This window comes from Myotis yumanensis, unplaced genomic scaffold (genome assembly GCF_028538775.1).
Source record: "Myotis yumanensis isolate MYYU_CA2020_CCGP unplaced genomic scaffold, mMyoYum1.0.hap1 SCAF_19, whole genome shotgun sequence".
NCBI lineage: Eukaryota > Metazoa > Chordata > Mammalia > Chiroptera > Vespertilionidae > Myotis > Myotis yumanensis.
The window spans coordinates 3542561-3569870 of NW_027223770.1; the positions used below are offsets into that span (position 1 = coordinate 3542561).

General features: G+C 60.0%; 1 protein-coding gene across 2 annotated transcripts in view; it reads right to left on the minus strand.

The window, feature by feature from the left end:
• TRPV4 (transient receptor potential cation channel subfamily V member 4) overlaps positions 1–27310 on the minus strand; it is a 35802-nt gene that overhangs the window by 3200 nt on the left and 5292 nt on the right. For both annotated transcript variants that reach the window (XM_070399751.1, XM_070399750.1), the window contains exons 2-13: positions 15567–15990; positions 13466–13638; positions 10376–10528; positions 9533–9673; positions 8654–8952; positions 7101–7280; positions 5490–5648; positions 5172–5264; positions 4824–4897; positions 3755–3920; positions 3453–3519; positions 502–818 (exon numbers count right to left, since the gene is read on the minus strand). In XM_070399751.1, the coding sequence (XP_070255852.1) occupies positions 502–818; positions 3453–3519; positions 3755–3920; positions 4824–4897; positions 5172–5264; positions 5490–5648; positions 7101–7280; positions 8654–8952; positions 9533–9673; positions 10376–10528; positions 13466–13638; positions 15567–15961 (2217 nt within the window). In that variant the 5' untranslated portion in view covers positions 15962–15990. The remainder of the gene's footprint in view (positions 1–501; positions 819–3452; positions 3520–3754; positions 3921–4823; positions 4898–5171; positions 5265–5489; positions 5649–7100; positions 7281–8653; positions 8953–9532; positions 9674–10375; positions 10529–13465; positions 13639–15566; positions 15991–27310) is intronic.

A 27310-nucleotide genomic window follows, 5' to 3' on the forward strand; every position in this document is an offset into this window, starting at 1 on the left:
GCCCTGAGGCCGGCGTGAGAGGGTGACCTTGGGGTTCTTTCCTCACCGATCAGGGAGATGCAGTGCGCGTGCCTGGGCCTCGGAAAGCCCTGACTGTGAAAACCAGATTCGGGAACGGTGCCTAGGATCGCACCCGGGCCAGTGAGGCCCTGTCCGCACTGCCTTCCACACGACGGCACCCCGGGGTGGCGGGGCTGGAAGCTGGCCCCTGGCCTCGGCGCGGACCCTGCTGCAAGGCCCGGCTCCCTGAGCACTCCCTGTGCCAGAGCCTCTCGGTGCTCAGAGGCCACTGTCCTGGGAACTGGACCCCAAGGTGGGGAGACCACTGCTGGCGGTCAGGCAGGAAGCCGCTGGCAACACAGTGGGCAGCTCTGGGAAGCAGGCGCAGCCTGGGATGCCCATTCTACAGACAGGGAGGTGGAGGCAGGAGCGGAAGGCTGAGGAGGTGGTGGGTCCGAGGCCCCGCTCGGAAGGAGGGCCGGGGGCGGAGGAGCCGCTCACCTGCAGCTTCCAGATGTGCTTGCTCTCCTTGGAGACCTGGCCCACCGTCTCCCCCATGAGGGCGATGAGCATGTTGAGCAGCAGCACGAAGGTGAGGATGATGTAGGTGACCAGCAGCACGATGAACACGGCGGGGTACTTGGTGCTGCTCAGCATCTCCAGGTCGCCCATGCCGATGGTCAGCTTGAACAGGTCCAGCAGGAAGGTGCTGAAGGTGTCACTGTCGCGGCACGAGGGGTACGTGGGCGCCGTGCAGTTGGCGTGGTCCTCGCCGCACTCCTTCATGTTGGCGCACGGGTTGAGCAGGGACACCAGGGCTGTGGGCGGGACGGGGGGGCATTCGCTGAGTGTCAGACGCCAGCTGAGAGGGGGAGAGTCATCCCCATCAGATGGAGGGGAAACTGAGGCTTGGTCACAGGAGAGCACGGCCCAGGGCTACCCAGCAGGTCAGCCAGGCCGGGGTCTTCCCGAATCCAAAGCCACTGCTCTTCCCAGAACTCCTGCCAGCGAGGAGGAGGGCCTCCACCTGGGGTGACAACCCCCCCGGGGCATCTGCAGCGTCCTGAGAGGGTGACCCCCCACCCCACGGGGCATCTGCAGCGTCCTGAGAGGGTGACCCCCCACCCCCTGGGGCATCTGCAGTGTCCTGAGAGGGTGACCCCCCACCCCCTGGGGCATCTGCAGTGTCCTGAGAGGGCGACCACCTCCCGGGGCATCTGCAGTGTCCTGAGAGGGTGACCACCTCCCGGGGCATCTGCAGTGTCCTGAGAGGGTGACCACCTCCCGGGGCATCTGCAGTGTCCTGAGAGGGTGACCACCTCCCGGGGCATCTGCAGTGTCCTGAGCCATGTTCGGGTGCACAGCCGGAGGGAGTGCTGCTGGCGTGCTCTCGGCAGAGGCCAGGGATGCTGACAAACACCCCACACAGAGGACAGCCCACAGGAGAATCATGTGGCCCCAAAAGCCACACGTGCCGAGGCTGAGAAGCCCTGCTCCAGCCCAGCGTTCCCGCAGGTCCCGGGAGCCTGGGACCCGAGCTCTGGGCAGACGCTCTCTCTGCTCACAGAGGAAGGGCAGGAGCCGAAACCAGCGCCAGTGCTGACGGCCCAGAAGCCGCGCTCGCTAAGGCCCTCACCCCTCCAGACACCTCAGCCGACAGTGGCGCTCAGCCCAGACGCAGCTTCAGATCCTTCTCGACACAGCTGAGCAGCAACAACCGCCCCTGACCCCCAGGGCAGGGAGCACCCGGGACGGAGCCCCTGCGCTCCGTGGGCACAGAACGCCTAGTGCCTTCCACCTGGGATTACAGCTCCTGCCAACGCCACAGTTGTGTAGCGGCTGCTGAAATGTGTGTTGAGAAAGATTCTGAAATCTTGTCTGGACTCATCAGAAAAACCGTTCTGTGATCCACTGGCCATGTCTGTCACGGGCACAAACATGGAACAAGAGCACGCGTCACGTTTGTGTCAGGTCAATCGCAGACCAGGGAGCTAGTGTCCCACAGCAGACGCCCTGGCAGCAAGCTGACCACTCAGCTGCCACTTTAACCACGAAGCTTCTGCCTCAGTTTCTATAGTTAGGACTGCAGTAGGGCTGGGCTTGACCCGAATCCCAAACCACTGTGGAACCCCTGACACTCTGTCTAGTTCTTCTAAGTCCCATCACCGGGAGGGGGCAGCTCTAGCCGGTCCCTCTCTCCCCAGCTAAGGCTGCAGTTCTGGTTCCCCGGAATCACCCACCATCTGGTTAAAATATCGCCACCATCAGATCCTGCTCCAGGGCTGGCCCCCGACCGGCCTCCTCAGGTGGAGTGTGGCAGGCGAAGCCTGAGTCGGCCACTCGCGTTTGGATGCTGAGCATCGAATGGGCGATCACCCACCCCCTAGGGACCAGCCAGGCTTGGTCCGTTCCCCGTTCCTGGTCCTTCCCCCACAGCCTGTGCCACCGAGGTCCCGCGGCATCATGACGTCACGGAGAAGCCACGCTTGAGGGAGCCAGCATTGAGCTTTAAAAAGGACCTGGGCTGCCTGACCGGCGTGGCTCAGTGGTTGAGCATCGACCTATGAACCAGGAGGTCAGGGTTCGATTCCCGGTCAGGGCACGTGCCTGTATGGTGAGCTCGATCCCCAGGAGGGGGCATGCAGGAGGCAGCCGATCAATGATTCTCTCATCATTGATGTTTCTCTCTCTCTCCCCCTTCCTTTCTGAAATCAATAATAAGTAAATAAATAAATAGACCTGGGCTGATAGATTACCTATGAGAACTCACTCTCCCTGTAGCCCCGCCCCTTCAGTGTGGCTTGCAGCTCCTTCTGTGGCGAGGCCTAGTCTATTTCCCCACCTCTGAACCGAGGCCGCCTTCAGTTTGCTTTGGCCAACAGAGGGAGGCAGAAGCGATGCCGTGCCAGGAAGTGACCTGAACACTTCCGCTCACGTTCTGAGACCCCATAGACCACCCTGTGCCCCAGCCCCATCGAGCCGGCTGGAGGGTGAGTGACCACAGGGGAGAGCAAAGTCGCCCCCACTGAGGCCATCTGGCCAGACCAGGCAGACCAGCCAACCCACCCAGGACACAGGGCCTGGAAGACTAGCCAGATGGGTCCCGGCCAGCACACCCCCTAGCTGAGCTGGACTCCCGAACAATGAATGCATGGCGGCTGTCTTAAGCCCTGCGTTTTATGTGGCTTCTTTTGCAATAACAGTTAACATGCCAGTTGCACCGTTTCCTAGCTTTCGAACCTGGGCAGGTTATTTAACCGTTCCCCGCCTGTTTCCTCATCTGCGAAAGGAGAAGCGAAGGCTTGTTATCTTACAGACTTGCCGGGAGAATTAAGAGTCGGGGATGGGGAAGGACTTAGCCCAGCGCCTGGCACCAGTGAGAACGCCACACCCGCTGCTTATCTTCCCCACACATCACGCCACCCGCAGCCCCCTGGGCGCCCAGAGCTCACCTGACGCGTAGCCGATCATGAAGAGCAAGTAGACCAGCAGGAAGCGGAACAGGTCTTTGAAGAGGATCTACAGACACAGCGGATGACGGAGGCAAAGGTGAGCCACACGGCTTCTCGCTTTCCCAATGCCTCCATCCCAAATCCCCTTTCCAACGCTCCCAGGCCCTCCCGACGCCCAGGCCCTGCCTGCTGCCCCCGCGTGCCCATATCAGGCCCATGGCACTGTCCGCGCATGTGAGACGTGTACCTGGGGTGGGGGCTCCCTCCAGGGCACGCAGCTCCGAGGGTCCCCCACTCCGTACCTTCTGGATCATGATGCTGTAAGTCCCTGTTAGCTTCAGCCCACGCGTGAAGTAAAGGGCGTTCATCCAGCCCAGGACCAAGGCGAAGACCATGACCGCCAGGTACGCCTCGATCCCTGCCAGGTAGAGGGCCGCCGAGACAATCACCAGCACGGAGTAGATGAAGCTGCAGGCAGCAGAGACCACGGAGGGGCCGGGGGAGGGGCAATGAGGCCCTGAGGGGGACAGGCCCTAAGCCCTCCAGGGTGAAGACACCCCGTACGCTCTAGAAACCCAGAAGACACACAGTGGGTTCCGTTACCCAGCACGCTCGGTGGATTGACAATTACTGTGTGTGCAATGGCCTGAGCCCTGCAAGATCCCTAAGTGATGCCTTTGGAACCGCTAGAGCAGCGGTTCTCAACCTGTGGGTCGCAACCCCTTTGGGGGTCAAACGACCCTTTCACAGGGGTCGCCTAAGACCATGGGAAAACACATATATAATTACATATTGTGTTTGTGATTAATCACTATGCTTTAATTATGTTCAATTTGTAACAATGAAATTGGGGGTGACCACAACATGGGGAACTGTACTAAAGGGTCGCGGCGTTAGGAAGGTTGAGAACCGCTGAGCTAGAGAGCGTCGTGGTGTGCAGTGGGGATTTTGTGCTGCGTGGACTTCACTGCTCTCTGGCTCTGAGGGAAAGGAAAGCCGTAGCCACCTGCAGGACAGCCTGTGCCCGAGGCAGACATCAATAGCCCACCACCGCACTCTCCCACCAACACAGACACAGCCTCCAACCCTCTCAGCAGGGCACTCCAGGCATTCGCAACCATCACCAGCCGGAGGGGCTCGATCATTTCTATCCCCATGTGTGCGGTAACTCTCTGGCAACAACAATCTTGCTGTAATCAGAAGACCCTACTGCTCAGCATCGATTGGCCTCGTCCTGACTTCGGGCTCCAGGTGGCCAGGCTGGGTGAACTCACTGCTATTAGGAGTCACACCCCCACACCCCAAGCTGGAGATGTCCCAGCCCAACCCCACCTTCCTGACCCAGGGCTGCCAGCCGGGGCCTCCACTCACTAGAGCAGCTGGAAGGAACCATCGATGAAGAGAGAATTCACTCCAGGGCATTTCTTCATGAACAAGTCTTTGATCTGGAGGCAGGGGGAGGCAGGTGAGGGGTGGAGCCCCAGGAGCACAGAGGGAGGGGAGGGGAGGGGAGGGGAGGCAGAAGAAGGAAGAGAATAGAGGGAGGCAGACTGCTGTGCAGAGAAAAGACGATGGGCCTGTTGGGAAAGGAGGGACAAGCAGAGGGGAGTACAGGGCTGGAGAAGGGGGCGGAAGAAGAGAAGGGGGCGGAAGAAGGAAAGGAAGAAGGGGAGGAGGAGGAGGACGGGCTGGGCCGGTGGGTTGGGGCCACACACTCACGTTGGTGAGAAAGAACAGGACCCCGGTGAAGAGCGTGATGACCTCCCCGGCCAGCCTCAGGTAGTCCACGGTGGTGCGGTAAGGGTACGGCGGCTGGGGGGTGGGGGACGCAGGTCCTCAGCAGCCCCTCCAACACCGAGTCCCAGGTCCAGAAGTCCCCTCAACGGCCCAACATCGGACCCCAGGGAGCCTCCTCCCTCCTCTCCCCGCTGGGAGCGGGGAGGCACCCCTCCACCCTGCTCCCCAGCCACCTCTGGTTCCCCCGCAGGGGACCCCTGGGGGCCCCCGTGCCCAGCCCCGCCCGGCACGTCCACTCACGGTGCCCTCCAGCGGCTGGTAGTAGGCGGTCAGCGTGAAGATGACCATGGCGCACAGGTAGGAGACCACGTTAATGTAGAAGGAGACGGCCCCGAACTTGCGCCACTTGTCCCGCAGCAGCTCGTTGATGGGCTCCACGGCCAGCATCTCGTGGCGGTTCTGCGGGCGGGGCGTCAGGGCCGGGCTGGGCAGGCAACCGACACTCCCACCTCCCCCGGCACTGCTCCTCCTGACCGCGATCCTCAGGGAGGAGGGGAGTGGGACTCCGCCCCCAACTCCTGGGCTCAGCACCGCGGTCTGCCCCCCTGGCCTGTGAGGCCTATTCTAGGCTCAGAACCCGCTGGAAAGCTGTGCTCACGGTCCCCAAACTCCCAGCTGGGGATGGTACCGCGCTGCTCGCCCAAATACAAGCCCCTGGGCTTCCACCTCCAGGTTCTGACTCAGGAAGCCAGACTGGGAGATTCAGCCCAGGACGCTAAATACCTGCCTCACCACAGCTTCCCAGTGACGAACCCAGGCCAGACATCAATGACCGAGTCCTGCACCGTCGTCCTCCAAACCGCTCCCCAAGCAGAAACTAGCGGTCAGAGTTGGCACCAGATACGCTAAACCTCCCGCCATCCCATCAACATCAAGTCACGCCCTGGCTGGCTTCGCTCAGTGGATGGAGCATCGGCCTCAAGGGCCCCGGGTTCGATTCCGGTCCAGGGCACATGACCGGGTTGCGGGCTTAATCCCCAGTAGGGGGCGTGCAGGAGGCAGCCAATCAATGATTCTCTCACCACTGATGTTTCTATCTCCCTCTCCCTCTCCCTTCCTCTCTGAAATCAATAAAAAATATATTTTTAAAAAAGAAAAGAAAAGAATCAAGTCAGTCAGTAATTTCAAGATGGAGAAGTAAGCTCGGGCAAGAGAAGGCCTGTCCACGCTGGGCGGCCAGGGCGGGAGGGGCCTTCCGCACCCAGGCAGCACGCTCTGCCCCCGTTGTAAGCTCCCTGTCCCTCCAATGACTGAGTCTCTTTATAACCACGGATCTGTGCAACAGCGTAGCCACAGAGATGCGACTGTAGTATTTTTTTTCCTGATAGTTAAAGGCAGACACAAACCCACATGACCAAGCATGGAGGAATGGTTCATTAGCATGGGGTACATTTACACGCAGCAATGATGTCGCACAAGAATATTTAATGGTGCAGAACGATGTTCACAAACTACTGCTAACTGAAAAGAGAGCTTTCGAGACTTCATATAACATCTACTAATGGTAACAGCTGGCACATAACGTTTACTCTGCCAGGCTGCTCTAAAGCTAACTCAGGGTGTCTTCCCAGCAGCCCCACGAGATATGCACTGTCTTTATCCTCAGCCTCAGAGAGGCTGAGTCACTTGTCCTGGGTGGCACAGCATGCAAGTTACAGAGCCAGAATCCTGCCCAGGCCTGCCTGCCCCTGAAGCTCCCCCTCAGCCCCCTCAGCCCCGCCCCGGTGCCAGGCGTCACTTTGGGCACTGAGTTGGCACCTTTGTTTGCACTCAGCCCACAGACCCACTGATTTCATCCCCAGGCCACCTCCCTGCTCTCAGCCACCCCTCTGTCCCCGCCCTGGCGCCCACCTCAATCTTGCTGTTGTACACCAGGATCTCCAGCACCGAGGCCTCTTCCCCACACGTGTCCAGGGAGGAGAGGTCGTAGAGCGAGGAATACACGGGCCCGTAGGCCCAGTCCTTGAACTTGCGGGACAGGTGTCTGGTGTCCTCATCCGTCACCTCCCGGCGGATGATGTGCTGAAAGATCTGAGCAGGAGAAGGAAGGGTCAGGGGCCCCAAGGAGGGGCACTCCCAGGAGGACCCGGGCCGGGCACAGCCCATCAGATGGCTCTCCCCAGAGAGCAGGATGGGGAGGGAAAGTATTTACCGAGCACGCGCTGTGTGCCAGACCCTTTCCTCACAGCATCTTGTCTAGTTCTTACCCTTACTCTCTTGGCTTACAGATGAGCAAACGAAGACTCGGAGAAGAGAAGGGTGTCCCGAGGCCACACCAGCCCAGCGGAAGCCAGACTGAACCCAGGCTAGCCTTAACCACCTGAACTGCAGTGAATGTCATCTTTGTATAATTAAAACAGCAATTAATGAATCTTGTTACTCTGTTAATTCTACAATACTTACCATACCAGCCCTTCCTGTTACCACTCCTACTCTCATTGGCTTTCACACAGGGAAACTGAGGAACAGAGAGGGTGGGAGTCGCCTGAGGCCTGCAGTGTAGTGGGACGGAGCCAGGATTTCAGCCCAGGGCTCTGCGGTGAACTGCCACCGTATAATAGTTGCTATATTTTCAATAGAGTAATACCCGCCCGGCTCTTTATTGAGCTCTTACTACGCATCCCAGGCTCTGTTCCAAAAGCTTAAAGTGGATCCCCTCATCTGGCTGACAGAACAACACTCCACCGCAAGGCACTGTTACTACCCCCACGTACAGATGAGGAAACGAAGGCAGAGAGGGGAGGGGAGACGCCTGAGGAACGTGGCCGAGCCAGGCCTGGGGCCCAGCCCCCGTGACTGCTGAGACCTCCAGGTTTGCCTCTCCAGGGCGCAGTGTCCCCGGGCGCAGTGTGGCAATGTCTGCAGACACCGGTGCTGTCACAGCGGTGGAGGCTGCTGCTGGCATCTGTAGGCTAAGGCCAGGGATGCAGCTCCGCATCCTACATGCCCAGGACAGCCCCACACCCCAGGGCCACTCAGCCCAAATGGCAGCAGTGCCGAGCCGCCTCCTGCTCCAGGCCCTGCGCTGGAGGCCCAGGGGCAGGGACGGCCTCGCAGCAGCTCTGGCCGAGCCAGGACCCAGCGGTGGGGTCGGCAGCGCTGGAGACCCGGGACTCAGGTTCTCTCAGTGGCTGGTCCTGGCTGGCAGGAGTGGGGGGTGAGCATCCAGAGGCTCTGGGTGGAGTTGAGTCGCTTGGCTGGACAATAGGGAGCCATAGCAGGCTCTTGAGCTGGGACATCTGCACACCAGGGCTGGCATGCTGGGGGGGCGGGGGGGGTGGTAATTAACCATAATGAATGCCAGCAGCAGCGCCTGCCGTGTGTGTGTGTGTGTGTGTGTGTGTGTGTGTGGAGAAGAGGTGTGTGTGGGCCACCTGTGCCCCCGCCCCCGGCCCTGCACTCACCCCGATCTTGCCCGTCTTGGCGGCCATCATGAGGGGCGAGAGGCCGTCGTTGTTGAGCACGGCCTCCAGGTTGCTGTCGGGGAAGAGGCGCGCACACTTGAGCAGCAGGAGATCGTACATCTTGGTGACGAACTTGGTGTTCTCCCGGGTGTTGTCGGCGATGGCCACCAGCGCGTGCAGCACCGTGTTGCCACGGGAGTCCTGCCGCCGCATGTCCGCCTTCTTGTGCGGGTTCTCCGTCAGGTAGTGGACGATGTGGGGCTGGTTGGTGCAGGCAGCCAGCGACAGGGGCAGCTCACCTGTGCGGGGGGGGGGGGGGGGGGGGGGGGGTGGCGGGGACGGGTCAGTGAGGGGCCCAGGGGGAGGCTTCGCCTGCAGATATTTGGGGGACAGGCGCCGTGACCTGGACGCAGCACCCACAGTCCGCGGGAACGTGTCCTATGGTGACTCCCACTTCTGTGGGTGGTGCTGGGAAAACGGGTGTGGCTGTTTGGAGCGTGGCCATGTGATTTGGAGCCTGGGAGGCACTTGTCCCTGAACCCCACATAACACGTGCCTGTGGCAGGAGTGAGACACAGAATCTCCCCCTGGTCCAGCTGGGACGTGGGGGGCTGAAGCTTGGGCCCCACAACCTGACCGTTGGTCCCAGCGAACACTGGACTAAGGTGCCCATGAAAAGGTGCGGGTGCTGCACCCCCACGAGCCCATTGTGCAGACGGGGAAGCTGAGGCGCGGTGACTCTCCTCCCTCCAAGGCAAGGCCTCAGCGACCAGGCCAACGCGGGGCCGTGCACGGGGCCCTCTGAGCCCTGGGTATGGGGGAGGGGGGGTCAGGGCTGTGGGGACCACCGAGTACATCCAGCCCCCCGGGCCTCCTCACCGAAGTAGAAGTAGCCGCCCTCGTCCTTGGGCTGGAAGAAGCGGCCCCGCGCCTGGGCGTGGACGTCGGCCCCCTGGGCCACCAGGAGCTCCACGTAGTGCTTGCAGCGGCGCTCGATGGCGATGTGCAGGGCGGTCTGGCCTGGAGAGGGACGGGCACGGTCACCCGGCTCCGGCTCCGGCTCCGGCTCCCGCAGAGCAGAGGCCAGAGCTGTCTGGGAGGGGGTGGGGTGCACAGTGTGGAAATGGGGGGGCTCAGGCCAGCAATGACCTCCAGACAGATGTTCCCAGATGTGGCATCTCGTGCAAGCAGGATCTTAGGCTCAAACGGCATCCGACTTGTAGGATCCCAGACGAGGGAAACTTCCAGACTCACGAGCGGAGTGGCCTCCCCCCCGCTCCCGCCCGAGGAAACACCATCTCGTGGTCTCTCAGAGCCCTGGGCTCAGGGTCCGAAACCCACGGAACTGGAACCCTCCTACCCGGGAATGAAAGGTCACATCTGAGCCACAGACTCTCGGAATTTAGACCCGGGAGCTGGGACTGACGCCGTTGCCGCTTAGGGCTGTTGGCTCACAGCACTACTGCCCTAGAGCCTCAGTGTGTCCGGAGCCAGAGCATCCTAGGTCCGGATTTCCCAGCTCATGGATCACTAGGCTCCGTGCACCTCAGAACTTTGATTCTGAAATGCAGGAAATCAGAGTTCATTCATTCATTCATTCATTCATTCAACAATCAGTAGGTTTCTCGGCACGTGCCGGCACGTGGGGCCCAGGCCGAAGCTCTCGGAGGTGAGAAAAGTGAGGCTGGTGCCCACTGCCACCCCCCCCCCCCCCGGGCCCACCTCGGTAGTAGATGTCCCGGAAGGGCGAGTTAACGAACTCGCGCATGTTGCCGGTGCGCTCAGCGATGTCCAGCAGCAGGGGGATGGTGTCGTTGCGGCCGTTGCTCAAGTTCAGCAGGGCCTTGGGCAGGCAGGTCTTCCCCGTGGAAGGCTCTGGGGGACAGAGGTACAGGATGAGGGGGCTGGTCCAGGGCCCACAACTGCTGGGCAGCAGGGGACAGGGCCCTGCTCCCTATCTGCTCCCCGTGGAGCTGAGGGGTCACATAAACTCGAGGGGCTGAATTCTTTAAAATGTGGGAAGCTGCAGCCTTTAGAGACTGGTATTTAGAAAGCAGATCTGGAGGGAATCTTCCAAATCGAATAGAGGGGGGAATGCAGGTTCAGCAAAGCCGGCCGGATCTCTTTACTGCAGGACTTCTCAGAGCCTTTAACCAAAGAGGCTGGGAGCCTCCCAAGCCAGACACAGCAGGGAGCCTTTGCCCACCTACTTAAACACAAATTCTCTCCCATGAATCACTTGCACTAGAACCCTGGGGGGGCAGGGGAGGTGCAGGGCTCCCCAAAGCGCGGACTGCCGCCGCAGAGGCCGTGGCTGACCTTGGGAGGGAAGGAGGACCTAGGGGCCCACAGGTGCAGCAATCATAACCCCGTAGCGAGGTTCCATTGTCAAATCTCTCACGAAGGCAGTCTCTGGTACTAATGGGTCCTTAACAGCCTGCCACTAACACCGTTAATGTCCCTGTGCAATCTGCTTCCCGAGTATGAACTTTTACGGTTACGAGTTGATTTATACCTTTAAAAGAATGAGTCAGTGAAGAGAACGCCCTGCGAATCGCGCTGGGGCTCGGACAGGCCCGATCGGGTGCCCGCCCTGGAACCAGGGACCGTGGTCCCAATTTCTGTGCAAACTTTCCTCCCCTTCAGGTTCCTCTCCAGCTAACGCGAGGCCGCACAGGGAAACGGATGCGCTAACAGCTGTTTGCTGCGGAGCCGGCGGCAGGTAGGAACCCTCAGGAAATATCACTGCTGCAGTTTTCACTGTTCAGCGGGAGGTGCTGCAGGAACCTCGCCCTGTTGGGCACATTCTCGCACTCACTGTGGAGGCCTGAATTCCTGTCCCAGCGCCCCCAGGAGTGAGGTCCTGGGACAAGCCCCGAGTCCACGCCAGGAATCTATTTCTTGAATGAATAACGGATGCCAGTTTCCCGTCTTCGTAAGTGGGAGGGGCTGCTCCCTGCTGGCCAGGCCCCTGGGAATTGTGTCCAGACACACCCCACTCAGCTCTAACCTCGAGGTGGCCACAGCCCGTTTTCTACTTGTTTTCCAATTGTCAGGCAATTCACAACTCTCCGTGCCGACCTCATCGCCGTCCCCTCCCCAAACCCACCCCAGTCTGCACAGGTCCCGTCTCAGAGCGTGGCGTCCCCTTTGCATCACTCCTGTCCTTGTCCTCCCTTCTTCCCTACCCGCCCCCCAGCAGGTCTTATTGATTTTACCTCCCATTTCTCCAACCCCTCCACCGATCTCCATCTCTACTGCCACCACCCTGGCCCAGCCCTCATCTCTCTCGCATGCCCAAGGCACCTGCCTGGGTTCTACCAGCCGCTCTGATTTCCTTTGGTCCATTTTCCACATAGCAGTTGGAGCGGTCACATCCAGTGTCATTTTGATCACAGTGAGCCACAGGGCCTTTGCACATGCTGTCCCTGCACTCTCTCCCTAGTCCCTCCTCCTCTTTTCACCTGGTTAACTGCAGCTCATTCAGACGCGGCTCAAGTGCCACCTCCTCCAGGAAGCTCTCTCAGATTTTCCTGACTAGGTCAAATCCTCCAGTTTACACACATTACAGTTTGTAACTGTGCGTTTATTTCTGTGATTGTTTGATCAATGTCGGTCTCGCCCAGGAGGACTGTGAGCAACTTGAGGACAGAGTCATGTCTGCTTCGCTCATCACTGTTCACCCCATGCTGAACGCAGCACCTTACACGTGGTAGGTGACCAATGAGGCAGTAAACATTCAACGACAGGTGAGCTGGGCATCACAGGTAATTCCAAACCACAGGTAACCCAAAGTGTGGGGCACGGAACCAGGCCCTGGATTTGGGCTTCCACACCCCCAGACCTGGGCGATCCTGGGGTTGGGGGCTGCCAGCCTGGGTCCTGGGATAAGATGCCAAGAACAGTGCCTTCCCAGAAACGCAGTTCCAAGACTTGACCACCAGGTGGCGAAGTGACTGCCCACACGGCTGCCGGAGCAGGGCCCGGAGGGAAAGGTTGTCAAACCCGCGGTGGGAGGGGGCGGTCACAGTTGACCTCATGGGCCTCTGGCTGGGAAGTCATGCAGGGGCGGATCCAGGTTTTGTGGGGCCTGAGACCTAAACAACTGGGGGGTCTTGTTTATGAAAACAAACACACATAGCAGGTAGCTGACCTGGAGGAGGGGCTCAGACCCCCTTCCTGGGTTTACAGGGAAGGCCGGGCAGCAAGGGAGCTGGGCCCTGAGGTGCCTGGAGCCTGGAGAAGGCTGGAGGGCAAGCTCTCGGGGCTGGGGAGTCCTGGGGCAGTGGAGACGGGTCTGCAGCCTGGGGAGGGAAGCGGGAAGGGGGGGGAGGGGGATGGAGGAGGGAAGAGTCTAGGAGCACAAGCGGACCAGACCTGATGCCCTGCCTACCCCAGGGGGCAGGACTCCCCAGAACCCCAGCGGCCTGAGCCAGCACGAAGCAATTCTCCCTGCTGAGGGCCAGGACTACGCCGTTCTCACTCCCCAGTTTACAAACGAGGACACTGAGGTTCAGGGAGGCCACACATCCCTCGAGTGGTGGAGGGGGATTTGCACCCAGGTAGGCGGATCTGCTGACCTACTGCACTGCCCTTTCCTCCAGTAAAGGCCGAATCATGAACGAATAAAGACAGTGGAGGCCCAGAGAGGTTAAGCAATTGGTGAAAGACACACAGGACCAGACTCCCTGTCCAGTGCTCATTCCAGCCAGTGCAGCCCACGGACCCGGGGAAGAGGCTGAGGGGAAAGGAGCCCCCAGTGCCTCCCCCATCTCCGGCTGGCCTGCCCGCCACCCCCTCCTGGTGGCTCACCCCGGAACTCCTCGTCAGTCAGGCGCTTCTTGTGGGTCAGCAAGTAGGGGAGCAGCCCATCCAGGTCGACAGTGGAGCCCCGGGACACGATGTCGAAGAGGATGGGCCGGTTGAAGACTTTGAGGATGGGGGGCGGCTGGGGCGCAGGAGCCTTGGGGCTCTGCGGCTGCTTCCTGAAGTGGGGAAGGCAGGGTGATCGGAGGGTTTGTCCTCTGCCCACCCCACCAGCCCTGGGGGGTCAGCCAGAGCCCTAGGACAGGCCAGACTGAGGGCGGAGGGGCAGCTGGAGACAGCTGTTTTATCCAACGTCCTCCACCCAGTTCCTCCTGTGCTTTGGGTGGAGACACAGCCAGACCGACACACACAAGCCTGCCTATCCATCCACCCATCCATCCCTTCCGCTTGTCATTTACTGAGCACTTACTAAGCCAGGCAGAGACTGGCGGAGACAAGGACAGTGAGAAAGTAAGAGGAACCAGGCTAGAAGACGCAGCAACTCATTCATCTATTCAACCACTCATCACTCACTCACTCATTCAAGAAACCGTGGAGACAAATGAGGCCCCGCACGGAGGTGCCTCCGCCAAGGCCCACCACACAGTAAACGTTAGCTGGTACTGTTACTACTTAGCGCCTGCTGTGAGCCCGGTGCACACAGACAGAAAGACAGGCTGAGACGGGAGGGAGAAGAGGAGGGAGGAGGGGAGCAGGCCGTGCCCTGACAGAGGAGGCCGGGCAGGCGGTGGGCAACGGCCAGCAGCCATGGGCAGGGGAAGGGGAAAGAGGTGTTCTCCTGAGGGGGCACAGACTGGTACTGCCCCTCCTGCCACCTGCACAGCCCCCTTCTATCTGCCCTGAACTTTGACCTTTGAGCCAAATTGTGAAATGAAAAGAACACCCTCGTCCCCAGACCTCACTGAGGTGGCCTTCGGGGTCAGGGGACGCAAAGTGTGGGGCACTTTGGGGGGCGAGACAGGCATGGGTGGGCTGGATCCAGGGGGCTGCAGTGAGGGGGCTGGAGCCAGGGGGCTGCAGCGAGGGGGATGGCGCTAGGCCTGGCATAGAATGCAGCATTGGGATGGCCATGCGTTAACCCCACCCAGGGCTTCTCTCCACTCTCCTCTCCTTTCAGCCAGGCTTCCTTCATGGAGAGAAAGGGCTAATACTTGAGCGTTTGACCTCTCCCCTAGCCCCAGGAGGTGCCCAGGAGGTGGCACTTGGAGAAGACCCAGGAGGGGCTGCTGGGGTTGTGTCAGCAGGAGAAGGTGGGTGGATGGATGGATGAGAAAATGAACAAAAATATGAATGAGTCAGTGATTAAGCAAATGAATGAATGAACAAATGGATGGACAGATAGGTGGGTGAATGAATTGGTAAAAGGAAGGAAGGGAGGAAGGGAGGAAGGAAGGAAGGGAGGAAGGAAGGAAGGAAGGAAGGAAGGAAGGAAGGAAGGAAGGAAGAGGGAGGGAGGGAGGGATGGGAAGAGGGAGAGGGAGAAAGAGAAAAATTAGAAATGAAATGAATGAATGAATGATGAGTATAGTTTAATGGATAGCTGACTGGTTGGATGAATAGAAACAGTGGGTAGGTGAAGGAATGAATCGGTGGATGAATAAGTGGTGGATGAATGGAAGGTTGATGTGAGTGGAGGGCTGGACAAATAGATGACAGGTAAATAGATGGGTACATAGATATTTGAATGATGATGGACAGATGGATTGGACAAGTGGATGGTCAGGTGGAAAGACAGGTAGCTGGATGAATGAATGAGTAGAGGATGGATAGATGGGTGGATGGATGGGTGGGTGGATGGATGGATAGATGGATAAAGGGATGGATGGATAGGTGGGTGGATGAACAGACAAGTATATGGAAGGATGGACAGGTGGATGGGTGGGTGGATGGATGGATGGATGGATGGATAAATGGATGGAAGGATAAATGAATGGATGGACAGGTGGGTGGGTGGGTGGATGGACAGGTGGGTGGGTGGGTGGATGGACGGACAGGTGGGTAGATGATGGGTGGGTGAATAGATGGATGGACAGGTGGACTCAGTACAGAGCTGGAGACCACTGCCTGGGCAGCCAGCAATACTCACTCTAAGACCTTCCTCCTCCACCGCTTGTTGTCACTGGGGTGGTGGCGGTAGGTGCCGTAGTCGAAGAGCGAATCCATGGGCGCTTTCTTGGGCCCGGGCACCACCGAGGACTCGTACAGGGTGGACTCCAGCAGGTCAATGGGGTTGGGCACCCCCTTGCGGAAGGCGCCCTGGAACTTCATGCGCAGGTTTGGTCGCCCATCGCCTGTGCCCGCAGCGGCGGCCGGGCGAACAGCATCGGGCGGTGAGGGCAAGGGGGACCCCTCCTCCCCTTCGAACAGGTTGGCCAGCGAAGAGAGGGGGAAGGCCTCCCCACCGGCGGTGCCACTCTCATCCCCGGGGGAATCGGCCACCTCGCCAGGCCCCGCGCGGGGGCCTTCGCTGGGATCGGCCATGCTGGCCCCGAGCGTCCTCACGGCTGGGCCTGCAAGGGAACGGGAGAGTCAGTGGGGGGCTCAGGAAGGACCCTCCCACGTGGGCAAACAGCCCGGCTGCCAGCTGCTTCAAAGCCTCCCTTGTAATGACAGGGTGCGGCGCTCCCCGCTGTGGCTGCCGCCAGCCGGGCAGGAGCTGCCTGGAGCCTCTCAGGGACCTGGACGCCGACCCGCCGGCTCGGCCCACTCCGGGCGTGAGCTGCAGGAGGAAGGGCCTCAGACACCCCGGGACCCCACACCTGGAGCCGAGGCTTCCTCCCCCAACCCACCAGCCTCGGAGCCCACAGAGCAGGGCTCAATGCCAGCTCCACACTTAGCAACTGCGGACGGCCACGCTGACCAGGGCAGGGCCACAGCCACAGCCACAGCCACAGCCTGGGCTGTCACCGGTCACCAGGATGCCCGAGGGCAGGGCCCGGCACAGTAAGCACCTGGGAAACATGGCCACCACCTCCCTGCACTGGCGCCGGGGTCTCAGGAAACCCGCGGGGCCCGGTTTCCTCATCAGCACCACCGTTCTGACCCCATTTTCCAGAATCGGAAAGAAATCGAGGTTCCGAGACCTGGCGGGCCTCGCCAGGCACAAACTCTGCCCCCTGTGCGGGCGGATCCCTCTTTGCCTGGAACCCCCCCCTCCAACCCCCCGCCGCCGGCTGTGTCCCAGCTCAACTGCCCCTTCCTCTGGGACGCCCTCCCTACGAACAAACGGCCGTGTGACAGAGGTATCTCCAGTCCCCATTCCTCAGGTGAGGGCCCCGGAGCTCCTAGGGGCAGTCACACTCACAGATACAGAGAGCATGTCCCCGGGCACCCGATGGGAGGGGCTGTGGGCGTGGGTGAAAAAGGCGATTAAATACAAATGAGTGGTTACAGGACAGTCAGGGTGACGTAAAGGGTAGCATAGGGAATACAGTGGGGCCTTGACTTACGAGTGTCCCGACCAACGAGTTTTTCGAGATACAGCCGTCTCTCGGCCGATTTTTTGCTTTGAATTGCGAGCTAAAATTCGGGTTACGAGCCAGCTTCAGATACCCCACCGCTAGTTGGCGCAGCGAACGTCACACTGAACGCCACAACATCAGCCCAGCATCACGTGTCTCACTCGTTCCCTTTTTGATTTGACATACGAGTAATTTGAGTTACGAGCTCCGTCGAGGAACGAATTAAACTCGTAAGTCATGGCCCCACTGTAGCCTATATCCCCTACTGCATTAGGGTAATACCATACGCAATGCACATTACTGAATATTATAATAACTATGTATGGTGTCAGGTGGGTACTAGTTCCATCAGGGTGACCACTCCATACATTATATAAATGTCTATCACTGGGCTGTACACTTGAAACTAATATATCATATGTCAACTGTAATTTTAAAAAAAAATAGCCCCAGCTGGTTTGGCTCAGTGGATAGAGCGTCGGCCTGCAGACCCAAGGGTTCCGGGTTCGATTCCGGTCAAGGGCACATACCTCAGTTGCAGGCTCCTCCCCAGCCCAGGCCCTGGTTGGGGCCCGTGCAAGAGGCAACCAATCGATGTGTTTCTCTCACATCGGTGTTTCTCTCTGTCTTTCCCTCTCTCTTCCACTCTCTCTAAAAACCAATGGAAAAATATCCTCAAGTGAGGATTAACAAAAATAATAATAATAAATTAGTATTTTAATATTTTAAAAAATAAAAATGAACAGGAGGGGCCGTCAGAGCTTGGAGGGAGACAAGCTGAACTTGCACCCCGGTCTCTGGCTCAGGGACGGGCGCTGGCGCCGAGGCCGGCTTCCTGGAACTCCGGCATCCCGCCCAGCGGGAGGGAGACTGAACGGTCCTCCTCTGTCCCCTCCCGCCCAGCACCCAGCGGAGGAGCAAGTGAAGACTGGTCCCCACCTTGTTTGTTCTGCGGCTGCGAGAGAGGTGGGGACGGCAGGAGGCCTCTCTTTTTAAAAAATTATATTTTTATTGATTTCAGAGAGGAAGGGAGAGAGAGAAACATCAATGATGAGAGAGAAGCATTGATCGGCTGCCTCCTGCACGGCCCCTACTGGGGATCGAGCCCACAACCCGGGCATGTGCCCTTGACCAGAATCAAACCCGGGACCCTTCAGTTCACAGGCTGACGCTCTATCCACTGAGCCAAACCAGCCAGGGCTCAAGAGACCTCTCTTGGCGGGCGCAGGGGGGCACAGTGCCAGCGCTCCTGCCGGGACTGCCCCCCGGGCTCCAGTGTGGAAGGAGAGCCTGGACTGTAGAGTCATTCAGGCCTGGGCTCCAAGCCCAGCTCTGCTGTCTACCCACCACTGAGCACCGGAGCCTCCGCCTCCTCACCTGTAACGTGGGTACAACTGCAGTAGCTTTTCATAGGTTTGCAGAAAGAATTAAATGAGATCAGGCATGTGCAGTACGAGCCCTGGGATTAAACTGGGGGCTGTCACTGATTATAATCAGAGGAGGAAGGAAGGGTTAGGAGCGCAGGTTCTGACATCAGATATAGCTGGTCCCTGTCCCGGCCTTGGAACTAGCAGCTGTGTGATCCTGGGCAAATCACTTCCTCTCTCTAGGCCTCGGTTTTCCCACCTGTAAAATGGCACCACACCTCCTAGAGCTCTTAGCAGATGCCAATGACCTCAGAAATGTGAAGCACCCACTCAGTGCCAGCACCTAGTAGGACTCAGGGGACAGTGGTCCCATCCACCAGCCAGGCGGGAGACAGAGACCTGGACCCGTGTCCACTAGCAGCTGTCACATGACTTCGGGCTTTGTTCTGTGGGAACAAATGCCACATGTTGAGGCAGGAAGGAGTGTCTATTGGGGGTACAAGCATTGAAGGGGGAAATTAGACACCCCAGAAACAGCCCTGTCCCCGTCACTGGGGACCCCAAGTCAGGAAGAGAAGAGGCGTTGGTTACATGCCTCCACTGTCAACACCCTCCTAATGACCACACCCCTTTCCAAGGCCCCCTCCCCCACTGGGGCTGGGCCTCATGGACACCCCCTCAGGGAGCTCCCAAGGCCAGAGGTAGCTGGAAGGGCCCCTTCAGACCCCCCACCATGATGCACCCCCTCCTCTAAGGAACCTCAACCTGAACAGCATCAGGGTTTCTAGGGGCTCCACAGCTGCGCGTCTGAAGTCAGCCAGCCCGGGGTTCAAACCCCCCGCCAGCCGCTCACCGGCTGCTCGTAGCCTTGGGCGAGGCACAGGGATCAGCATTAGCATTTTAATTGTGATGAAATCATAACTATGAGATAAACCACCATCATTCTCAGGATTCTGCTGCTCTCACCCTGTGCCAGGGACCGGCCTATGCGCTTCCCACGCGCACGCTCACCGGATCCTCGCTGCAACCGAGTCCAGCGGCTCCCAGTGGGGCCCACTCGCTCCCCAGCGACACTTGGCAATGCCTGGGGACAATGTCACCATGTGCAGGGAAGAGCAGGCTCCTGGCGTCGAGGGGGTCAAGGCCAAGAATGTGGTTCAACATCCCACAATGCAAGGACAGTCCCCAACCGAAAGGTCTACAGAGCTGAGGTTGCAAGGCCCTGCCCTGCAGGTAGGCACTGCTGTAATTCCCATTTTACACAGGAGGAGACTGAGGCTCAGAGAGGTTAAGTGCCTGAGGCCACAGAGCAGGTTCACAAGAGTCAGGAATCAAACCTGGGCAGCTGGCTGCAGAGCCTGGGCCGCCCTGACCCCTCGGCCTGGGCACAGCCAGGTGCCGGTGCCGGGCACCACCCGAGCCCTGACAGTATTGTGTTCAAGCTGCAAAGCAGCCTGGAAGGAAGGATCCCTGCTGCCAGCTCAGGCGCGTCTCTGAGCCTTAGTTTCCCGCCTGTACAATGAGGTTGGGATCGCAGCATCTATGCCACAGAGCTGCTGTGACCAGGGGCTGGTCGGGTGTCTCCTGGGCCCTTATTAAGCATTTGAGAAACGCTTCAGCTCTAGCTGGTTTGGCTCAGTGGATAGAGCGTCGGCCGGGGGACTGAAGGGTCCCGGGTTCCGTTCCAGTCAAGGGCACGTACCTTGGTTACAGGCACCATCCCCCGCCCTGGTCGGGGTGTGCGGGAGGCAACCAGTGTGTCTCTCTCACATCGATGTTTCTCTCTCTCTGTCTCTCCTCTCCCTTCCACTCTCTAAAAATCAATGGGAAAATCTCCTGGGTGAGGCTTAACAAAGAAAAAGCTCTCATCACCATCACCGTATGAAAGCCCCGTTACTGTCCTCACCCCTCCCCGTGCGCACACAGACTGGCATCCACCGCCCACGGCCAAACTCGCCAAGACCCTGCAGCCTGGCCCCTGGTGAGTGCCCAGAGCCGGTGCGCAGAGCCGGGCTGCTGCTCCGTTTTAGGGCTGAGGAAACTGAGGCTCGGAGAGGCCAGGGAGCCAACGGCCTCTGGATCCTAACCCTGGATTCCTCCCACACCACAGCACCCGGGCGGGTGCACACACACGCACACACACATACATACACACACACACATACACACACACACACACACACACACACACGGGCCTGCTCTGCTGCTCTGGCACTTCCCTCCCCAAACACTGCCCTGTTCTCTGCGGTCAGGAAAGAGCTCCCTCCCTGTTCTAATTTGCCCTGCAGACTGTAATTACACATTCCAACCCCTTGCCAGCCTCAGGGGGGTGGGCGGGGGCGGGAGAGGCGAGCCCTCTGTGGGGCTCCCCCACGGCACAGGCCTGCGCTTACTCGTGGCACCAGGCAAGCGCCCGGGGCTCCACCGGGGGCCTGTGTGCCCGAGTGTGAACATGCCCACTGCGCACCGCTGCCTCACGCAGGCCACAACTGCAAATGTGTTTGTTGTCAGCATCCAAGCCCTTTGTTTGGATATAAATACGAGATTGTCGTCCACACAGATGGAGGCTGTGGCGGGATGGGCAGAAGGGGGATCTGAATCTCAGAGCCAAGGAGCAGGACCAGAAGCCATTTACCTATTCATTCATTCATGCATTCATTCATGCAGCAAATATTTACTGAGCACCCACTGTGCGCCAGGTACTGGGGACACAGCTGCGAGCAAGACAGAGAGAAAGCCCTGCCCTCCGGGGCTGACCTGTAGGCTGGGGCAGAGTCCACGGCTAGAGAGCAGGAAGCAGGGCCTGCCTGCTGTGTCGCGCTGTGCAGGCCGGACGGCAGGTCCCGGGCAGCGTGTGGAGACTCAGGGCTGAGCCAGGCCCCAGGCCTTCCTCTCTGCCGGGACAGAGCCCCAGACTCTGGGCACAGGGCCATCTGGCAGGTCACACATGCTGCCCTGATGGCCCCTGATGGCTCACCTGGGGCAGCCAAGTCCACTCCTCACCTGGTGGGAGCCGTGGGGCATGGAAAGAGTGTGTGCTCTGACTTTGACGTCAGACAGAGCAAGGGTGGCTCCCAGGCCCACCTCTCACCCGCTGGGCGAGCCTGCGCACGTCCATCCCGAGCCTCTGAGCCTCACGGGCTCACCTGCTGGTGGGGGTCGCAGCTGGGCTGATACAAGAATTTACAAGTTGAGTCAAACCCCTGGCAGAGAAGGCCCTCAATGCACAGCCAGTGCTGTCTCCCTGGGAACCCTGGATGCGCAGGGAGGTGGGAGGTCTGTTCCGCCCAACCCCACGCCGGTCCCCGGCTCTACCTGATCACATGGCAACCCTGGCACGCATTCGCCAAATCCCATCCTCCTGACGATGACGTGACCAGGGAAAGCTGCTTACGTTCGGAGGCGAGTTGGGACGTGTGGGCTGCTGCCCCCCGCGGGGAGATTTCGGGAGCTGCTCCTCCTGTCCCCTCCCTCCGGGCATCCTTTGAGTGCCACCTGTTTGCAGGCACCCTGGGGAAGCACCACTGTGGACCCCACAAAAGAATCTCGGAGGGGCCTTCGCCAGTTTGGCTCAGTGGATAGCGCGTCAGCCTGTGGACTGAAAGGTCCTGGGTTTGATTTCGGTCAAGTACACGTACCTCAGTTGCAGGCTCGATCCCTGGCCCATGTGCAGGAGGCAACCAATTGATGTGTCTCTCACACATCGATGTTTCTCTCTCTCTCTATCTCTCCCCCTCCCTTCCACTTTCTCTAAAAATCAATGGAAAAATATCCTCGGGTGAGGATTAACAAAAAATAACAATTGATCTTTCCTTTAAAAAAAAAAAGAATCTAGGAGAGAAGGCAGATGGCTTCCCGCTCCAGGCCGCCGCCTGGGCTGTCCCGCGGCCGTGGCTTCCTGCTCCCGCCGGCTCCCTCTCCTCAGGTCTCCTGCACGGACACCGGCACTGCCTCCCAGAAGCCCTCCTGGCCCCCGTGTGAAGCTCACTTCAGAGCAACATGTGCCCCTTTTAGAGCACTTTCCTGGTTAAACTTTAAAGGCACACGTGTTACTCTTTACCCATCTTCTCCCTCCTCTGGCTCTTCCCTCGAGGTGGGGACTACTGGTGTCCGCTGCCCCAGCACTGAGCTGTGCCCACGCGGATCGAGGCTTCGGGAACATGTGATTGCCTCTAAGACCCGGGCCCTGTGCTCCGGGGAGGGCGCAGGCAGGGGAAGGGACAGGAGAGGCTGCAGGGAGAGGGGCTTGGGCTGGGCTTTGCAAAGTGAACGGTAAAGGGCAGAGGAGAGGACAGGTCAGTGAGCTGCGAGGGAGTGCAGGGCACGGAGGACGGGTGCGGCTGAGGCACCGGGAGGGAAAGGCAGGAAGAAAAGACGAGTGAGTGGGGAGTAGGAGGCAGGCAGACCAGCGGGGAGGTCTGGGGTCCCCACACACACACCCACGGCACTCCCTCTGCCCCATCCTGGGGCTCCCTGCCCAACCTGTGGGGCCCCACTTCCCGTGTACCCTGGAACACACAGACTGGGAGCACCTGGGCGGGTGGTGCGAATGGGGAAGGGACTAGGAGGACAGGACCCTCAGGTTTGCTGGTTCTGGCCAGCCCCCACCTTCCAGGTAAAGAAGCTGAGGCTCAGAGAGGTGTAGCCCCTGGCCCAGGGTTGCCCAGCTCCTGAGTGGGGAGCAGGATTAACCCCGAGTGGCCCAGGACCTGAGCCTCAGTGGGCATTTACAGGGAAGGGGGGACGGAGCGGGGAGGGACGGGGGGGACCACTGCCCAGGGGCTGTGTGACCGGGACAGGTCAGCTGGCCCTCCTGTGCCTCAGTTCCCTCACCTATAAATGGCGGTGATCCAGGGCCCGCCCGGCGGACTGAGCGAGGGTTAAAGGAGACAGTGTGCTCCCAGCCCTGCACCCGGCAGGCCCCGCCCGGCAGGATGGTGCTGTGGGATCCTGTGTCACCATGTTGTTCACAGAGGATGGATGACCAAACACTGAGGACCAGGGAGGCCTGGCTTCCAGGGAGGGCGGAGTGGCTGGGCCCGGAGCCCGGGACCCGGCGGCCGCTCAGAGCAGCCGCCGCTGGGACCTCGGCCCCTGGGCCAAACGAAACCTTCTGCTTGCCAGGCTGCCGGGCGGCGGCAGCAGGGGGGCAGGGGGGGCACCCCGCCACACTGGGCACCTTCCCGCCGCCTGTATTTACCCAGCAGGGCCCAGCCCGCTTCCTGCTTGCTGCACAGTGGCCGCCTGTCCAGGGTAGACAGAGCCCCAGTGTCCTATCAGGTCCCCCCCGGGAGGGTGCCCCTCGAGCTCACACCACCAGGCTGGGCAGCGTGGGGTGACTCACCAGGCCCACAGAGGGCCATGTCGGTGTGACCACCGCAAACATTCGGTCGCTCTGCAGGCCCGCGCTGGAGGGATCCCAACTGTGCTCACAAAATCCACCCCCCCCCCCCCCCCCGGCTCTCCTGGGCATCCGCCCGCCCTAGGCCCCAGCGAGGGGAAGCAGTGGGAGGCAGTGTGGCGCAGTGGTTTAAGGCACACGCCACGCAACCCAAAGGCCACATGTGCCAGGACTGCACTTATGGGGAACGTACAGCGCAGGCAAGTCCGGAGTCAGACAGCACAGCCTGGCTGCCGGGCTGGGGGGTGGGGCGGTGACAGCTAATGGGTACGGGTTCCCTCTGGGGCAACGGAAAGTTCTGGAGCCACACAGCGTGCCGTCGGCACAGCTCTGCGCGCACTAAAACCCCTGCACGGCGCACTCCGGAGAATACGTCGTTCTTACTGGTACGTGAATGGCCCCTCGGTCAGCCGCCAGCTCCGCGATCTTGGACAATGGCTTCCCCTCCCGGAGCCTGTTTCCTCGGTGACATACAGGGTGTGGCACACCGCAGGGGCTCAAGGACATGCTGCCCCTCCTCGGAGGCGCCCGCTCTGTCCCGGCCTCCCCCGCTGGTCAGAGTGCAGCCCAGGAGCCGCCCTCTCAGACTCAGTCCTGCTCAGAGCCGATGCTGCCAGCTCCAGCCCAGGAGGAGGGTGGTCTCGGAGCCACCACGCCCCTCCCCCGGCCCAGCCCATCTCCTGGAGGGAGGATAGTCACGGAGACCACCCCCCTCCCCCGGACAGGACCGTGTGGCCTCAGGAACCATGAGATCGCCTGGTCTGTTCCCCACCTGCCACTCACCGGCAGGTGGCCTTGAGCAAGTCACATCTCCTCTCTGGGCCTCAGTTTCCACATCTGTAAAATGGGGGAACACTGCTGAGTCCGTATTTGCTTTGTAATTATTTGCTGGACTGCAGATCTGTGCTTTACATTGAAAAACTGCCAGGACAGCTCCTACACCATGGGCTGCTGTGGGCAGTAAATGTGATCACTGGGGAGTTTCGGACAGAGCCTGGGACACAGTGAGGGCTCAGCACACGCAGCTGCGTTCTTATTGTTGTTAACGTTCCTTCCATGTACAGCTGGGAAGACAAGCCCAGAGCAGGCAGGACAGAGCAGGCGCTGGGACCCAGACTTCCTGGCCCCAAGGCGGCTCGTGACTGCTGGGTTTTCTCACCTCCTCATTTCCATCTCTCGCCGCCTCTGGGAAGCTATCAGGACAGGCGCTGGCCCATTTCCCACCTGGGAGACTGAGGCCACGGAGAGAGGACGCCCACCCCAACATGCATACACCCTCCACCTATCACACCTGCAGAGCCTAGAGGAGGGCAGACACTCGGAAGGAACCGGTCGGGTGGGGCTGGGGAAGGGAGCCGGAGGCAACAGAAAACCGGTGTGCGGTGCTCCCTCCACCCGCCCGCCGCACCACCAGCCTGTGCCAGCAGCAGGCTGGCTGACAGCGGGAACTAGGGCTGAGGCCAGCGCCCGAGGCCCGCCCTCCGCAGCGCCTGCCGCATTTGCATTCGTGCATTCACACAGCACCTCCATCCGCTTTCACCCAAACAGTAACTCGGGAAGTTAGATATTCTCGCCTTCATTCCCAGCTGACAAATGAAGTCCCAGGAGAATGGAGGTTGCGGCTGACATTTGTCCAGGCACGCCATCTGATGTCGGCATCACTGCTACCCCGTTTCACAGGTGAACACACTGAGGCTTAGAGAGACCAAGAGACCCAGCTGAGGTCACAACTCAGCAGGAAGGGAATGTGCCTGGAGTCCAACCATCTGCTTTAAACCCACTTGAGCCCTGGCTGGGTAGCTTAGTTGACTAGAGTGCCACCCTGACAGGCCAAGGTTGTGGGTTCAATTCCCCGTCAGGGCACATACAAGAAGCAGCCAAAGAATGCAACAAGTCAGTGTCTCTCTCTCCAACCCCCCCTCCCCTCTCTGTCTCTCTCTCTCTAGTAAATAATATATTTTTTAAAAAGAGGTAAGATTAAATAAATAAACCATTTGAGTTCAGCGCTTCGGGGCCTATGAAGACCGCTCTCCGGGCCGCCCGGCCAAGTGCCACCCCCCTTGGGACTCGCAGGACAGCGGTGAGGAGCTGATAACGCATCAGACAGACGTGGGGTTGGAATCCTGGCTCTGCCGCTGAGCAGCGGTGCGACCCCCCCCCCCTCCCAGGCGGAGCGCTTCGCCCTCTGCAGCACCCATGCTGGGTCGCTGGGTCGCTGGGTCACTGCGTCACTGGTGGATGTCGCCCCAAAGGACTGCCCGTGGGATGATGGGAACTCGGACCCAAGCTCCAGGAGGGCAGGGCCCTCTCCTGCTCTGGTCACCACCGAGTCCCCGAGTCCCCAGTGCCCAGAACAAGGCCGCACACAGCCGCTGCTCAGGTGCGCTCGCCAAGGGACCAAATCAGCGATTCCACGAGTGAGCAAATGAACGGAATCAAAGACAAAGTCATTCTCCCCTGGGCAGACGACCTCCAAGCTGAGCCTGGACCCGACTATCCAGCTAACCCCCCTCACAGATCCCTTACCGAGTGCCCACATGAACCCAATGCCCTCTGAGGGCGAAGGCTATCATGAGTCCATTTTTGCCGACGAGGAAACTGAGGCTCAGAGAGGCCAGGGCACGCCACGCTCACTCACTCAGGAGCCAGGGCCTGAGTGTGAGCGGGCGGCTGTCCTGACCCCCTGCCTTGTTGATCTGTCCGTCCACTCCCTCCCTCCTTCCTTCGCTCATTCATCCACTCTGTCTATGTATTCCACGCCTCCCCTCCGTGCCAAGGGAAGACAGAGTGAGCCAGGCCCGGGTCCCCATCCGAGGCCCCTTGGCCCTGCGCCCGCTGGGGTCTCCTCTGAGTCCACGCGGCCCATCGGGGGTGTTTGCTGGAAGTGCGAGCGCACACGCACACACACACACACACACACACACACCACACACACACACACACACACGAGGAGCGGTCAGCCCTCCTGGACAGCCGGGTGTAGCCCAGGCCACTCCACCCTCAGGAAAAACAGGCGCCTGGTGAGACTGAGCAGCCCTTTGTGTGCGAGCTGGCAGGGCGGGCGGCCGGGCGGGCGGCAGGGCGGACGTTACTCACCACCGAAGAAAAAGAAGGGTATTCCCATTTGGTCAATGGCCCGCCTGTCACCCCCTCTTCTTGCCCCACCTCCTTCTGTGGCTTTTCCTGTCCCCTGAGCTCATCTGGGGCAGACCTGTGAGGGCCTCCTATGCCCCCAGCATGCGCTTTGTGATCCGCCCTCGCCCATGAGGAAACCTGCTCAGAGAGGTGGGCGACTTCCTCGGGGTCACACAGCCAGCAGCGGCCAGGGCTCGGGGCAGAACGGAGAAGCCGGTGATCAGGAAGGGCTCAGGCAGGAAGGAAGTTGGAGTCACAGTGGCAATAGGGGCCTGGCCTCCTGTCCTTGTGCCCACCAGTCAGGGTGCCAGCTCATGGGACCCAATGACACCGAAGGCAGGGGTGCCCTGGGCGGGGCAGGAGTGGCAGCTGGCATACCCCGAATACCCCGCACACTGGCAAAGCTCTGACTTCCAGCAAACCCCAGGTGGCAGCCCAAGAAACAGAGGTCACACAGCAGTGAGGG